This window comes from Schistocerca piceifrons, chromosome 1 (assembly GCF_021461385.2).
Source record: "Schistocerca piceifrons isolate TAMUIC-IGC-003096 chromosome 1, iqSchPice1.1, whole genome shotgun sequence".
Taxonomy (NCBI): Eukaryota; Metazoa; Arthropoda; class Insecta; order Orthoptera; family Acrididae; genus Schistocerca; species Schistocerca piceifrons.
Window position 1 is genome coordinate 885,940,828 of NC_060138.1, and position 13,794 is coordinate 885,954,621.

At 36.8% G+C, this 13,794-nt stretch overlaps 1 protein-coding gene across 2 annotated transcripts in view; it reads left to right on the plus strand.

Annotated features, from left to right (window-relative positions):
- The window catches only part of LOC124792905 (esterase E4-like), a 240,405-nt gene that overhangs the window by 89,232 nt on the left and 137,379 nt on the right, over positions 1-13,794 (plus strand). For both annotated transcript variants that reach the window (XM_047257978.1, XM_047257979.1), the window contains exon 4: positions 5,728-5,887. In XM_047257978.1, coding sequence (XP_047113934.1) covers positions 5,728-5,887 — 160 coding nt within the window. The remainder of the gene's footprint in view (positions 1-5,727; positions 5,888-13,794) is intronic.

Consider the following 13,794-nt stretch of genomic DNA (forward strand, 5'->3'; position numbering starts at 1 on the left):
TGATCATTTACACTCATGCTCATAAATGAATTCTTGAATATGAATAAATAAATCTGGAGCTATAATATATGCATTTTGTGCCATTTAAGGGAATGGGATAGATAATAGAAATATATAGGTATAACACTGTAATGAAAAAAAAAAAAAAACAAACTTGTTTCCTGTGTGCATTTCTTGTTCATATGACACGTTCCACATCATAACAGTTTTCCGTGATATTGATCAATGGAACACGTAACTAACTAACTTAAGGATAATTGCAGAATGTGGTGCCACACAACTTGGCACTACACAAAACTGGCACTAATAGTGTAGGCACATAGAGAACACACACGACACAGATCTGTAAGTCCACGGTACTGGTGATAAGTTGAGAAAACCATCCCGAAACACATGTGCTACAAAACGCCACTGTTTCCTGTGCATGTACCCCAACATCAATATGGGATATGATCATCATGCACACGCACACAGGCCGCACAACAGGTTGGCATACTCTGGATCAGGTGGTCGAGCAGCTGCTGGGGTATAGCCTCCCAATATTGCACCAGTGCCTGTCGGAGCTCCTGAAGTGTTGCAGGGGTTTGAAGATGTGCAGCAATATGTTGACCGAGAGTATCCCAGATGTGCTCAGTTGGATTTAGGTCTGAAGAACAGGTAGGCCACGCCTTGCGCTCGATATCTTCTGTTTCAAGGTACTCCTCCATGATGGCAGCTCGGAGGGGCCGTGTGTGATCATCCATCAGGAGGAAGTTGGAATTGACTGCACACCTTAAAAGGTGGATATACTGGTGCAAAATGACGTCCCGATATGCCTGACCTGTTACAGTTCCTCTGTCAAAGACATGCAGGGGTGTACATGCACCAACCATAGTCCCATCCCACACCATCAAACCACAACCTCCATACAGGTCCCTTTAAGGAAATTAAGGGGTTGGTATCTGGTTCCTGGTTCATGCCAGATGAAAACCCGGCGAGAATCACTGTTCAGACTATACCTGGACTTGTCCGTGAACATAACCTGGGACCACTGTTCCAGTGACTGTGTACTGTGTTCTTGACACCAGGCTTTACAGGCTCTCCTGTGACCAGGGGTCAGTGGAATGCACCTTGTAGGTCTCCGGGCGAATAAACCATGTCTGTTCAGTCGTCTGTAGACTGTGTGGAGACAACAGTTCCAGTGGCTGCAGTAAGGTCCCGAGCAAGGCTACCTGCAGCACTCCGTGGTCATCTGTAGGCACTGATGGTGAGATATTGTTGTTCTTGTGGTGTTGTACACTGTGGACGTACTGTACTGTAGTGCCTGGACACATTTCCTGTCTGCTGGAATCATTGCCGTAATCTTGAGATCACACTTTGTGGCACACGTAGGGCCCATGCTAAAACCTGATGTGTTTGACCAACCTCCAGTCATCCTAGTATTCTACCCCTAAGGTAAATATGTGTTCTTTGAGCCATTTTCAACACATAGTCACCATTACTACATCTGAAAACCTCAGCACACTTACTCGCTGCACCGTACTCTGACATGCACCAACACACCTCTACATATGTGGATTGCTGCCAGTGCCACCGTGCAACAACCACAGGTCAAATGCACCACATTGTTATGTGCCAAGGTGATTTAAAGCCACAAACTGCCCACCAGAGCATTGTTTCACCATGTGTCAGCACTATCCTTAATTTATGAGCATGAGTGTGCAACATGCTCTAAGTACCATCTGAGAAAATTTCAGCATCAGCATTACCAAGAAATTTCAACATCAGCACTGTTTGCTGATGTCAGTAACATCTAAATCAAAGATGAGTCACCAAGTGTACTCAATAGAAAAGCTGAGGAAACACGTAAGCATGTGTGCCAGTGGATAGAGACTAACAAATTAACCCTAAACGTAAAAAAAAAAAAAAAAAAACAACAGTATTAGTTTCCACTTAAACAGAAAACTGAACAGTACCAAGCTTAAAGTTAATGACGAGCACACAGAATGTGTACAATCAACAAAATTTTTAGCCATGCATGTCGAATCTCAACTAAATTGGTCCAAGCACACTGCGGTACTTGGAAATCGAATAGCTTAGATTAGATTAATTATTCATTCCATAGACCCATAAAAGAGGGAATCCTCCTGGGTGTGGAACATGTCAGATAAGCACATCACAAAAATGTAATTAGAAAAACTTGAGTTTCATTAATTTTAATGATCCTCAGTCAATAAACAGTAAAATTATGTACATGAATTAAATTTAAGCTTCTAATACTTACAGGTTTAATACTTACAACTGCTTTCATTAAATCCATAATTCAGATATTTGCTAGTTTCTTGGCTATTACAACCAAGTATTGTGAAAAATTAAAGTAAATTATTCATTTCAGTGATCCTCAGTTAAGAACAGTTAGACTATGTACAATATTTAAAATTAAACTTCCACTATTTACAGACTTAAGACTTACATCTGATTTCCATACATCCATCATGCACACAGTAGGTAGTTACTTGGCTGTTACAACCAAGTATTGTCAAAAATTAAGGTATAATAAATTTTCATTAAAATCACCTACTGCTCTTGTTGAGAAACTCATGGATGGAATAGAAGGAGTTGGCCACCAAAAATTCTTTTAAATTATGTTTAAATTGTGCCTTGTCTGAAACTAAACTCTTAATGGTTGCTGGTAACTTATTGAAAATATGTGTTGTTGAGTACTGGACTCCGTTCTGGGCAAGAGTAAATGATTTTAAATCTTTATGTATATTGTTCTTATTCCTAGATTGATACTGTGTACTAAGCAGTTAGTTAGAAAAAGAGATGTATTATTTACAAGAAACTTCATTAAGGAATAAATATACTGAGAAGCTGTGGTTAATATGCCCAATTTTTTGAATAGGTTTCGACATGATGTTCTTGGATTTACACTACTCATTACTCTTATTATACACTTCTGTACTCTAAAAATTTTTTCTCTGTTTCTGTGTTTGCTTCAGCATGCTATGTGTTGTCGACTGGCAAGACAACCAATCCACAATGACGGGTAGCCGAAAGGCACGCGTTTAAGCTCATGCAGGCTGGCGTGAGGTCTGGAACAGTTAAAGGATTTGAGTCTAGCAAATAAAGTACATAGCTGTTGGAATACTTAACTTTAATCCATAATTGGTGAACATTGGTCTGATGGTACATGCATCACAAGATAAATAGCAATTGATAATGGCACCTTGCTAGGTCGTAGCAAATGACGTAACTGAAGGCTATGCTAACTATCGTCTCAGCAAATGAGAGCATAATTTGTCAGTGAACCATCGCTAGCAAAGTCGGCTGTACTACTGTGGCGAGTGCTAGGAAGTCTCTCTAGACCTGCCGTGTGGCGGCGCTTGGTCTGCAATCACTGACAGTGGCGACACGCGGGTCCGACGTATACTAACGGACCGCGGCCGATTTAAAGGCTACCACCTAGCAAGTGTGGTGTCTGGCGGTGACACCACACTATGCACTTAGGATAATAAATTCAGTATGTAGTAGCTCATGTACTAGAACTGCATATTTTGCGTATGCCCACTCTATAATTAGTTATGGCATATCCTTCTGGGGGTCGACAGAGTGGAACAGACAAACAATATTTAAGTTGCAAAAAAGGGCCATACGAATCATAGTGAAAAGTAGCAATAGATCCCATTGCCCAGAGTTATTCAAATCTTTGGATATATTGACAGTTCTGTGTGAATAAATTTTGCAGACAGTAATATACATAAAAGACACATTTACCAGTTCATGCACAGTATATGCACGTGCACATGCCAGTACATGCACATGAAACCAGAAACATACAACACTTACACCACTATAGGAAAAACAAATCAAAAACTCAAAATAGCATGTTATATAATGGAATTAAATTGTACAACAATCTTCCAAAAGGGATCAAAGACCTAAGCAAAATAGATAACTTCAGGAAATCACTAAAAAAATATTTCTTTGTAAAGTGTTTTTATATTGTCAAGGATTACTTGGAATGATGTAAATATATAGATATATATAAAAATTATCAACTGTGTTATTAAGTGGTTTAACAATGTGTCTATGTTACAATATTCATGAATTCTGATTGTGATAATTATAAATTTGTGTGCCTATTGTATATACTTATGTTGACAACATCCATACAATCCTGATTATCTATGGATGGATAAATAAATATATAAATAAAGCACAAACAACAATGGTAAAGGAAGTCTTGGAAAAGTAAACGTGCACACCAACAAGAGTTCACATTTACTCTCTTCCCTTCAATAACCATAACAGTTCTCTGATGACCATCATGTACTCATCTTATATTTATTAAATCTATATGTTTATTGACTTTTTGGTGTATTTACATATTATGAACTTGAGCAAGTGTATATGTTACAGTGAAATATTGATCAAATGTTCACAAAGTATACATATTCATACGTACACAGCACATAAACACAGGACCACTGTTGTCTACAGGTGCTGAGGCCCAACTACCTCAAGGCATGACTGCCTCCTTAAAGGTTATTATCTAGTCAGAATGTTAGTACACAGTTTTTTGCAGTGACTTTCTTCGAGAACTGTTTCTCAGTTTTCTTCCTACTTCTTCTTCTGTCATCATTGCCAGTATTTAGATGTCAATATTCCACCTGCTAGTAAATAATTAACATACAGATGTACTTAGTACTAAACACAAAGTACTGTTTATTACTTAGTTAAAGTGTTAGTTGCTGTGGTTTCTTGGCATCAAGTTCCTGATTACCAGACTTTGCTCTAATATCCTGGATTAAATTCCAAACCTCTCTGCAGTGACCAATTGAATGAGGTCTTGTGACACTGTTGATAGCAATTCATCTGCCACATGGGGTTATTAAGCTTGGTGATTCTATTGGTGCTATTCATTGAGTGGAGGCTGTATGCTGCCACTGGGTTTAACCCTCTCCATTCTCTCAACATCACACAATACATATATGATACAACACTATATACACATAAATTACAGTTATCTATGCTCAACAGATACAATTAAGAGACAGCTCTCAGGCACTACACAGGAAGGGGTCATTCTGTGCAGAGGAAGAAACCCCATCCAATTAGACAAATACTCTTTCTTTGTCTGGTGTTATTTGTTTATACACCACACTACATACTGAATAACTTGAAGTTCTGCTTTCTATGTAGGCCTATTAAAAAAGATATATTCCAGGAATGGTCATTATGTTAAACAATTTGAACTGGTTTGTGTAAACCTTGTAAGTTACTGACCAGTTTCATGGAATTTGATCAAACCAACCTTATTCAAACAGTAACAGCAAGAACTCCATTGTGGAACATGGGTGCACTGTTGTCATGTAAACCACATTTTAGTGGCAGGTATCTGTTTGATAGTAGTTGTTTCTAAAGTATTTTACTTTGTTGAAATTACATTGTAGAAATGACTCTGTAACATCAGTGTACATTTACAGCTGTAGTCTGAGGGAAAGGTTTCTTTAAATGGAGCTAGGGAAAGGTTTCTTTAAATGGAGCTCAGATAGAGTTAAACAGCACAGCCAGATAACCTCAGAAAAGGAGGCTCCAGCAACAGGCTTAAGAAAGACCACAGAAAAAGACATCAAATGTTGCAGCTCTGAAAGACCTTGATCGAATTAACAAGGACTGCAAAATACTTCAGAATTACGAAAATCACATTCTTTCGTGTCTGAATTTCATATTATATCCTTTCAGTTACCAATGCAAGATGCCAATCCTAAGAGAGCTGTTATGGTCTGGGTCCATGCTGGAGGGTGGTATGGAGGCACAGGGAACAGCGCATTGCATGGACCACAATACCTTATGGATCAGGACATTGTACTTGTCACATTCAACTATCGATTGGGAGCTCTGGGTAAGTTGTACTATTGAAATCTATTGAGGCAAATGCAACTTCCTACATGTAACTATCACACTGAAGCAACTTTGATAGGACCAACATGAATTTGTCATAATTATACATGATGTTTAGGTTTTGCAAATGAAAGACTACTCTCCTTAATTTGAAACAAAAGTATATAGTATCAGCAATCTGGCATCCAAAATTTTAAAAAATTATATGTGGAAATAAGACAAGAGTTTCTTTGTTCAAATATTTAGGCAAACCCATGCAGGGGACAAGTCTGCAACAAAATGGTTACAAAATTCATTACCACAAAACAGAAACAAACTTCAGAGTTACAAAAGATGTCTTTAAAAAATTAGGAGTGTAAGAGTGCACTCACCAAAAAGCAGCAACATTGAGTTGTTGACAGACATGTGCATAAAAGCTGGCTGGTGTGGCTGAGCGGTTCTAGGCGCTTCAATCCGGAACCGCGCTAGTGCTACGGTTGCAGGTTCGAATCCTGCCTCTGGCATGAATGTGTGTGATGTCCTTAGGTTAGTTAGGTTTAAGTAGTTCTAAGTCTAGGGGACCGATGACCTCAGATGTTAAGTCCCATAGTGCTTAGAGCCATTTGAACATGTGCATAAAAGAATCATATGACAAGCAGGGTGTCTTTATGGGAATGAAACACTCATTTTAAACAGAAAGAGAGAACTAATGTGAGAGTTATGCTGTCTTTTACAAAAAACAGTTTAAGACCACATTACTTGTAAAATGTGACTGTGGAAGAGAGGGACCTCAAAAAACATAAAGACAACATGTAGAAACTCTAAATAATTCAAAAAGAGAGAAATAAAAGTAATCAGAAAATATTAGGTCCAAATTATGCTAAAAAAACATATAAGCTGACAGCAGACAAGTAAACTGAAACATATACCAACATGTATTTGATACAAAAAAATGAAGGTAAAATACTACAAGTATATTAAGAGAATGGAACCAGGTAGATTGACTAGATACATTGTGGAAATCTACAAAAGTTGCAGTAAAGCTAAAATTGAAACAATAAAATGGTTCAGTGCAGCGAAAGAAGTCTTCAAAAAGCAGGAATAACACAACTTGATATCCTAGAAAGAGGGATTTTTAGGTATAAATTCTACAAATGGACACTTAATGTGGCAGAAAAATCCAAAAAGACAGAAACACTTTTGTCAGATGACAGGAGAAGAGTCCATTCTGAGACCATGAAAGTAATATTCCCAAAAAGGAAAGCTAAAACTCCAAAAATTTCCCTTTTTGTACACTTTGTGGTCCATTAGGGCCCAAGCTTGAATAATAATAACAATAATAAATAATAAAAAAAAATTAAATTACACAAAAAATGTGGAAAAAGTGTAAGGAGAAGATAATACCATGAAAGATTGTACATCGTGGCACACTAAGTCATTACACAAAAAGATAGAATAAAATGGTAATGGATCACCCTGATTCAAAATCTTAGTCTCTCAATAATTATCTAAATTCAACCAATTAATGGATAAAGGATAGTTATGAACAAGTCAAGGTAATATTAAGAAGTAACAGGAAATTTATAATCATGCAAAAATGTTAATGAACAATGATGTAAGTACGAAGGGCAATTTAGGAAAACTGCTAAATACAATTAAATGCTAGATATGTAGACAGATGAGTAAGTGATACAGAGAGGATTTATTAGTGGTGATAAGTCTGAATGGTGGGAGAGACAGTGAAGGTCAGCCAGAGTAGGAGGCTAACAATAATTTATACAAATAATGTATGGAGTGAGAAGTTTCATTTTTTTTTTTTTGGTAAATAAAACTATTTTGACAAATAACAGACTGTGTAATAAGGTAATTGTTGCTGTGTTTAGTTGCAAAGGTTTGTATCCCCTGCAAACTTCAACATTTTCTGTTGACCATCATAGTTTATTTCATACTCTATACCTACTTTTATATCCTCATGCAGAACTTATAAATATCTATATATTAATAGTTTGCAGTTTCTGCTGTCAAGTATTGTACAATTTGTAGTCATATGTATTGTAACGGAATGCCTGGCCTCCAATGTTGAAAGAATTCAGTAGAACTACATGATACACCAACCCAAACACTAACTTCCATCACTCCAAAATTAGGCAGTCTTCTTATAGCAAACTGTCAATAAAGTAATTCTGTATGAAAGTTCTTATATTTAAAAAGTCAATGAAACATGGTAAAGTACAACAAAAATAAATATAATATCCCTTCAGAAAGATGAAAAAAATTACTACTTCTCACTGACATGTTGATTTGCAGGATGTTTAAGGATAATTATCTGAAAAATTATTCTGATAAAGACACTTCTATTCTTAAGTAACTCAACATTGTATATCATAACATTGTATTCAATGAGAATCAGATTCTATTTTATCAAATGTGTCATTACTCCATGTCCATAAACGTGATTACAATATGCATTATCATGAAAATTATGTTGACTTACAGTTTCCTCCCCTCAAAAAAACATAAACAAATAGCTATATATGTACCAAATTATGAAAAACAACACATCAGATCATTATCTGTGTTGCCTCAGTTCTTGTCACTCCTATCTTACTTCTTTTCTATCATCCAGTCTTTCCCTCACTATCAACCTCCCATTAGATACCAGCCTATCATAGACATTCATTGCCTAGTGCTACCCTTCAGTGACAAAAACGGGAGTCATCCTGATAGGTTACAGCCCATGTTTCGTATGATTTCAAAACTAATTTGGATCACTTGATTAACTGTTATATCATTAGGGAGGACTCATATATGTAATTTCATCTTTTGAGCTCAGCACTGCAATTTTCAACAACTTCAAGACAGAGTATTCACTATCCATTTGTAGGAACATGAAACGCCAATCTGTTTAGTTGCAATTACTCCTATATGTTTACAAACAAATGAAGAACAAAAAAGTGCCACATACACTATATTTTATAATGTTAAAAACCTGTTTGTCATACTGTCAACTTGATATACTATTGTTTGACATGGCTACATCTGATTACTTCATAATTACTGTAATTCACAATATGAAATGAAACTGAGAATGTAAACAAAGTGTTAATTTAGCCTACTGGATTACGTATTGAAATTCCACCTACATTAAAAAATAATGTACTCATGTGTGCAGCAGTAAACATGATAGGAATATTTGGGATCATGTAGTTTCAGTGCAATTAACAAAAATGTAATCACTATTATTTATCTGAATCATTTCTCTTATTTTCCATGGAAATGATGGATAGGGCTAGTATATTTGAGCTTGCGTCCTATTTAATGCATCTCAGTTGTAACCACTGAATAATATTTTCTGTAATTGTAAACAACTTCTGTGATTGTAATTAACGAACAATGTTCCGACTGTCAGCAAATTTATGTAAGTGATGCAAGATATGCATGAGGAGAGTAGCACAATGTGAGGTTCTGAGCTGCACTGTATGATGTGACATCAAGTCAAGAAATAAAGGACATTCAGAGTTCTAAATCTGAGTACAGTTGAATCACTTTTTGAACTCTCATGTTATTGCAGAACCATGGTGTTCTTTGACCTGTCATAACTTAAGAAAATCACAGCAAAATCAACTGCAGTGGAGCAATGAAAAGAAGTTAAGTTCACACAAACATTTTGTTTGAACAATGTGAATTACACCTGTCCAACTTCAAACATTTATTTCTGCTATATTATCCAAGGCTGAAAGCAAGGGGAAACTACAGCCGTAATTTTTCCTGAGGGCATGCAGCTTTACTGTATGGTTAAATGATGATGGTGTCCTCTTGGGTAAAATATTCCGGAGTTAAAATAGTCCCCCATTCGGATCTCCGGGCGGGGACTACTCAAGAGGACGTCATTACCAGGACAAAGAAAACTGGCATTCTACGGATCAGAGCATGGAATGTCAGATCCCTTAATTGGGCAGGTAGGTTAGAAAATTTAAAAAGGGAAATGGATAGGTTAAAGTTAGATATAGTGGGAATTGGTGAAGTTCAGTGGCAGGAGGAACAAGACTTTTGGTCAGGTGAATACAGGGTTATAAACACAAAATCAAATAGGGATAATGCAGGAGTAGGTTTAATAATGAATAGGAAAATAGGAATGCGGGTAAGCTACTACAAACAGCATAGTGAACGCATTATTGTGGCCAAGATAGACACGAAGCCCACGCTTACTACAGTAGTACAAGTTTATATGCCAATTAGCTCTGCAGATGATGAAGAAATTGAAGAAATGTATGACGAGATAAAAGAAATTATTCAGGTAGTGAAGGGAGACGAAAATTTAATAGTCATGGGTGACTGGAATTCGAGAGTAGGAAAAGGGAGAGAAGGAAACATAGTAGGTGAATATGGATTGGGGCTAAGAAATGAAAGAGGAAGCCGCCTGGAAGAGTTTTGCACAGAGCATAACTTAATCATAGCAAACACTTGGTTCAAGAATCATGAAAGAAGGTTGTATACATGGAAGAATCCTGGAGATACTAGAAGGTATCAGATAGATTATATAATGGTAAGACAGAGATTTAGGAACCAGGTTTTAAATTGTAAGACATTTCCAGGGGCAGATGTGGACTCTGACTACAATCTATTGGTTATGAACTGTAGATTAAAACTGAAGAAACTGCAAAAATGTGGGAATTTAAGGAGATGGGACCTGGATAAACTGAAAGAACCAGAGGTTGTAGAGAGTTTGAGAGAGCATTAGGGAACGATTGACAACAATGAGGGAAAGAAATACAGTAGAAGAAGAATGGGTAGCTTTGAGGGATGCAATGGTGAAGGCAGCAGAGCTAGTGCTCCAACTGACTTACCCAAGGACGACTCAAGACACATCCTCATAACTTTACTTACACAAGTATCTCATCTCCTATCTTCCAAATTTTGCAGAAGTTCTCCTACATAATTTGCAGGTCTAGCATTCCTGGAAGAAAGTTTCAGGTGGTTATAATTAAAGTGCAGCTACTCATGGAGGTCCAGTGTGGACTGTAATTATTAAATGCAGCAAAATTTGGGACATATGCCAATGTGTTAACATGGAATTGATTCATGATGGAAAAAAAAAAAAAAAATTAGAACAAGTTTTTGGCCAGCAGGTGCAAATCTGTCACTGTACACTGTATGACATACAAGCTGTCATTTGACAAGCCATCACGTAAACAAACAGTATTGTTATCAACCAGGGAGACTGTGTGCTGTTAGTAAAATTGTTTTATATGAACGGCAGCAATTACAGTGCTGCAACGAGAGAGTATCACTAACTGAAATATCTGAAGAGAGGCCCAGTGTCATTAAATGGTTTAAAGAAGGTGATAATGAAATTTGATAATGGTGGTGACCTTGATGTCACACCTGAAAGAGGTAGGCATCCTATCCCAGTGGAAGATATGGAAGAGGTTGCTGTTGCTATAACTAACTAAGCAGCACATGCCCCAGGTAATGCTAGTGCTCATACTCTAACGTTCTTATTCCCTCAAACCACCTTCCACTCCTTTACGAGGTTACTTACTTGGGATTTGAACCATTCTTGTATACTGGACAGCTGGCTCCTGGAAACCCTCTTGACCTCTTCTCCATTGAATAATGCTAGGTACAGGAATTTTTAGACTCTTTCTACTTATGAAATTAGTAGACATCAAACCTTACTTTTTGTCAACTAATGATGTATTTGACCTCTATACACAATAAAAAAATCTCACTTTCCACATGAATATGTAACTTCCAGCAAGTCTCTTGTACAATCGGATGTTAGAAACAATTTGAGTTACAGTTTACAGAAAGTTGGCTTGGACATTATGACCTTTCTTAACATGAATCATAAAATGAGTCTTGCCTCTAACAAGGTTGCGTTAAGAGTCCATAAGAGTACTTCTTCAACTGTTCTTGTTTTAATAACAATAGTCAATGATACAATAAATGCAGAGCTGCATATAAACTCCATGGTTCATCCTTACACACTCATGTTCCCACGACTGATTTTAAACTTGCACACACAAACATGTGACATGCAGTAGGTAGGATTCTACCATCCCACACTCATATCCAGAATGTTGTGTGTTCGAGATGGTAGAAGGCTGAGTGGCTCTAGAATGTACACAGAAATTCTCAAATCACTACATATCCCCTCCTCAGATCGGACACACAATATTTTATTCATAATCATTATGCAAATAATACCACACATAATAACATTTCATATATTAACAATATACATTTCTTACATATATTTATATAATATCTTTCCTTTCCAAAACAATTCTCTGTTCTCTTTTGAACAATAGATACTATGTCTACATATACTATTTACACCCCACTATCCTTCAGTTCATCAGAGTATTCATTACGCTGACATTACTTAGTGATCAACATGACTAATTCTACTCCTACTTTCATTTTCTTTCTCTCTCTTATTTATCCATTACTCGTTACTATTTTATAGTTGTTTGTTATGTATCTGCACCTCTCCTTATGCATAGTCAATGTAGAACCGTCATAGCTTCCTATATATGCGTGCATGATTCCATAAGTACACACATTTTCCCTATAACACCTGGCAGTTCTCACATTGTGACAGGCTTCCTCTTATGTGATTTAATGTTTGTGTAGAAGTGTATATTTGTGTATATGTGGATGTGTGTTTGTGTAGTGTGATTCTTCGGCCTTCTTATCTAAAGATAAGATTTAGGTTTATAGTAACTATGGAAATAAGGAAGGACTTCAGTGATAGAAGTTTGTGAATATGGGAAGAGGGAAAAAATAGACAGTCTCTTCAAATGAGAAGTAAGCAAGGAAAAAATAGATATGAATGCTTGGATCAAAGAAGAGAAAGATGGTAGCCCCAAAGACAAGAAACCCTTCCCACCCTCCTTCCCTAGAATCCCTACCCCTCAGGTACCTGAGTGAGATGTTGGAGGAGATTTGGTGTTAAATCGTCACCTACAGAACGGACTTGTCCCAACTTCACCTTTTGAGGTCCCTGAAGGAAATCCTAGCAACCCTATGGAAACTGCAAATGATGAAAAATCAGGCACACTTGTTTGTGAGGGTTGTTTGAAAGGTGTGATGTGTGTTTTGTGTAAGTCATGATTTATCTGTTCTTGTAAATCATGCTTTTAGCTACAATACCCACCCCTTTCAAAATTTGTACAAACCCACCCATCTATATTACACCACATAAAAGGTATAAAATACTCTATACAAAATAGAAAATCTATTCACTATAGTATAACAGTTGTTCAGCTAGTCACATCTTATTATATTTTTGACAAATATAATACTCTATTTAGTTTATTTTGTCTAGATGTCACTTTTTTTGATTCTCTTAAGTTGTTCTCTATTTCATAGTCATATCTGGTTTTCTAAGCAATAAGATTACAGAATAGTTCTAGATTTTAAAGGAATTTGGTGCAGGAAACTATTTGGAAAAAACACCGAAAACAGCTCAGGATCCAATGGTCGTTACTCCGCTCATTAACTCGGAATGTTAATATCCCTGGGGGATAGATGACTCCACCTGGGTCTCATGGATCTGATATTAATTTTTCTTGTGCACAGGTAGCCCAGTATTTGTCTTTAAATTTCTTTTGAAAGTCCTCCCAAGAGGAAAACTTCTCAGTATTTACCATTCCTCATTCTGAGGCTGCCCCTAGAAGAACCCCACAGCAAATTCGATTTTCTTAGAATCTTCCCTATGTTTTGGTAATGCTTGGTTAAACCTTTTAAGAAATGGGTTGGATGTACATCTCTGTCTGGCTTAATTTCAGGGAATTGTCTGGAAAACCCTGAATTAGCCCCCCCGCCCCCAATTGTAAATCAGTTACAGTTTCACTAGTTAACACCACATTAGGTGACGTTACTCCTTTTTCTACTTTATCCTGGATAAGCTTGAATTTTCTC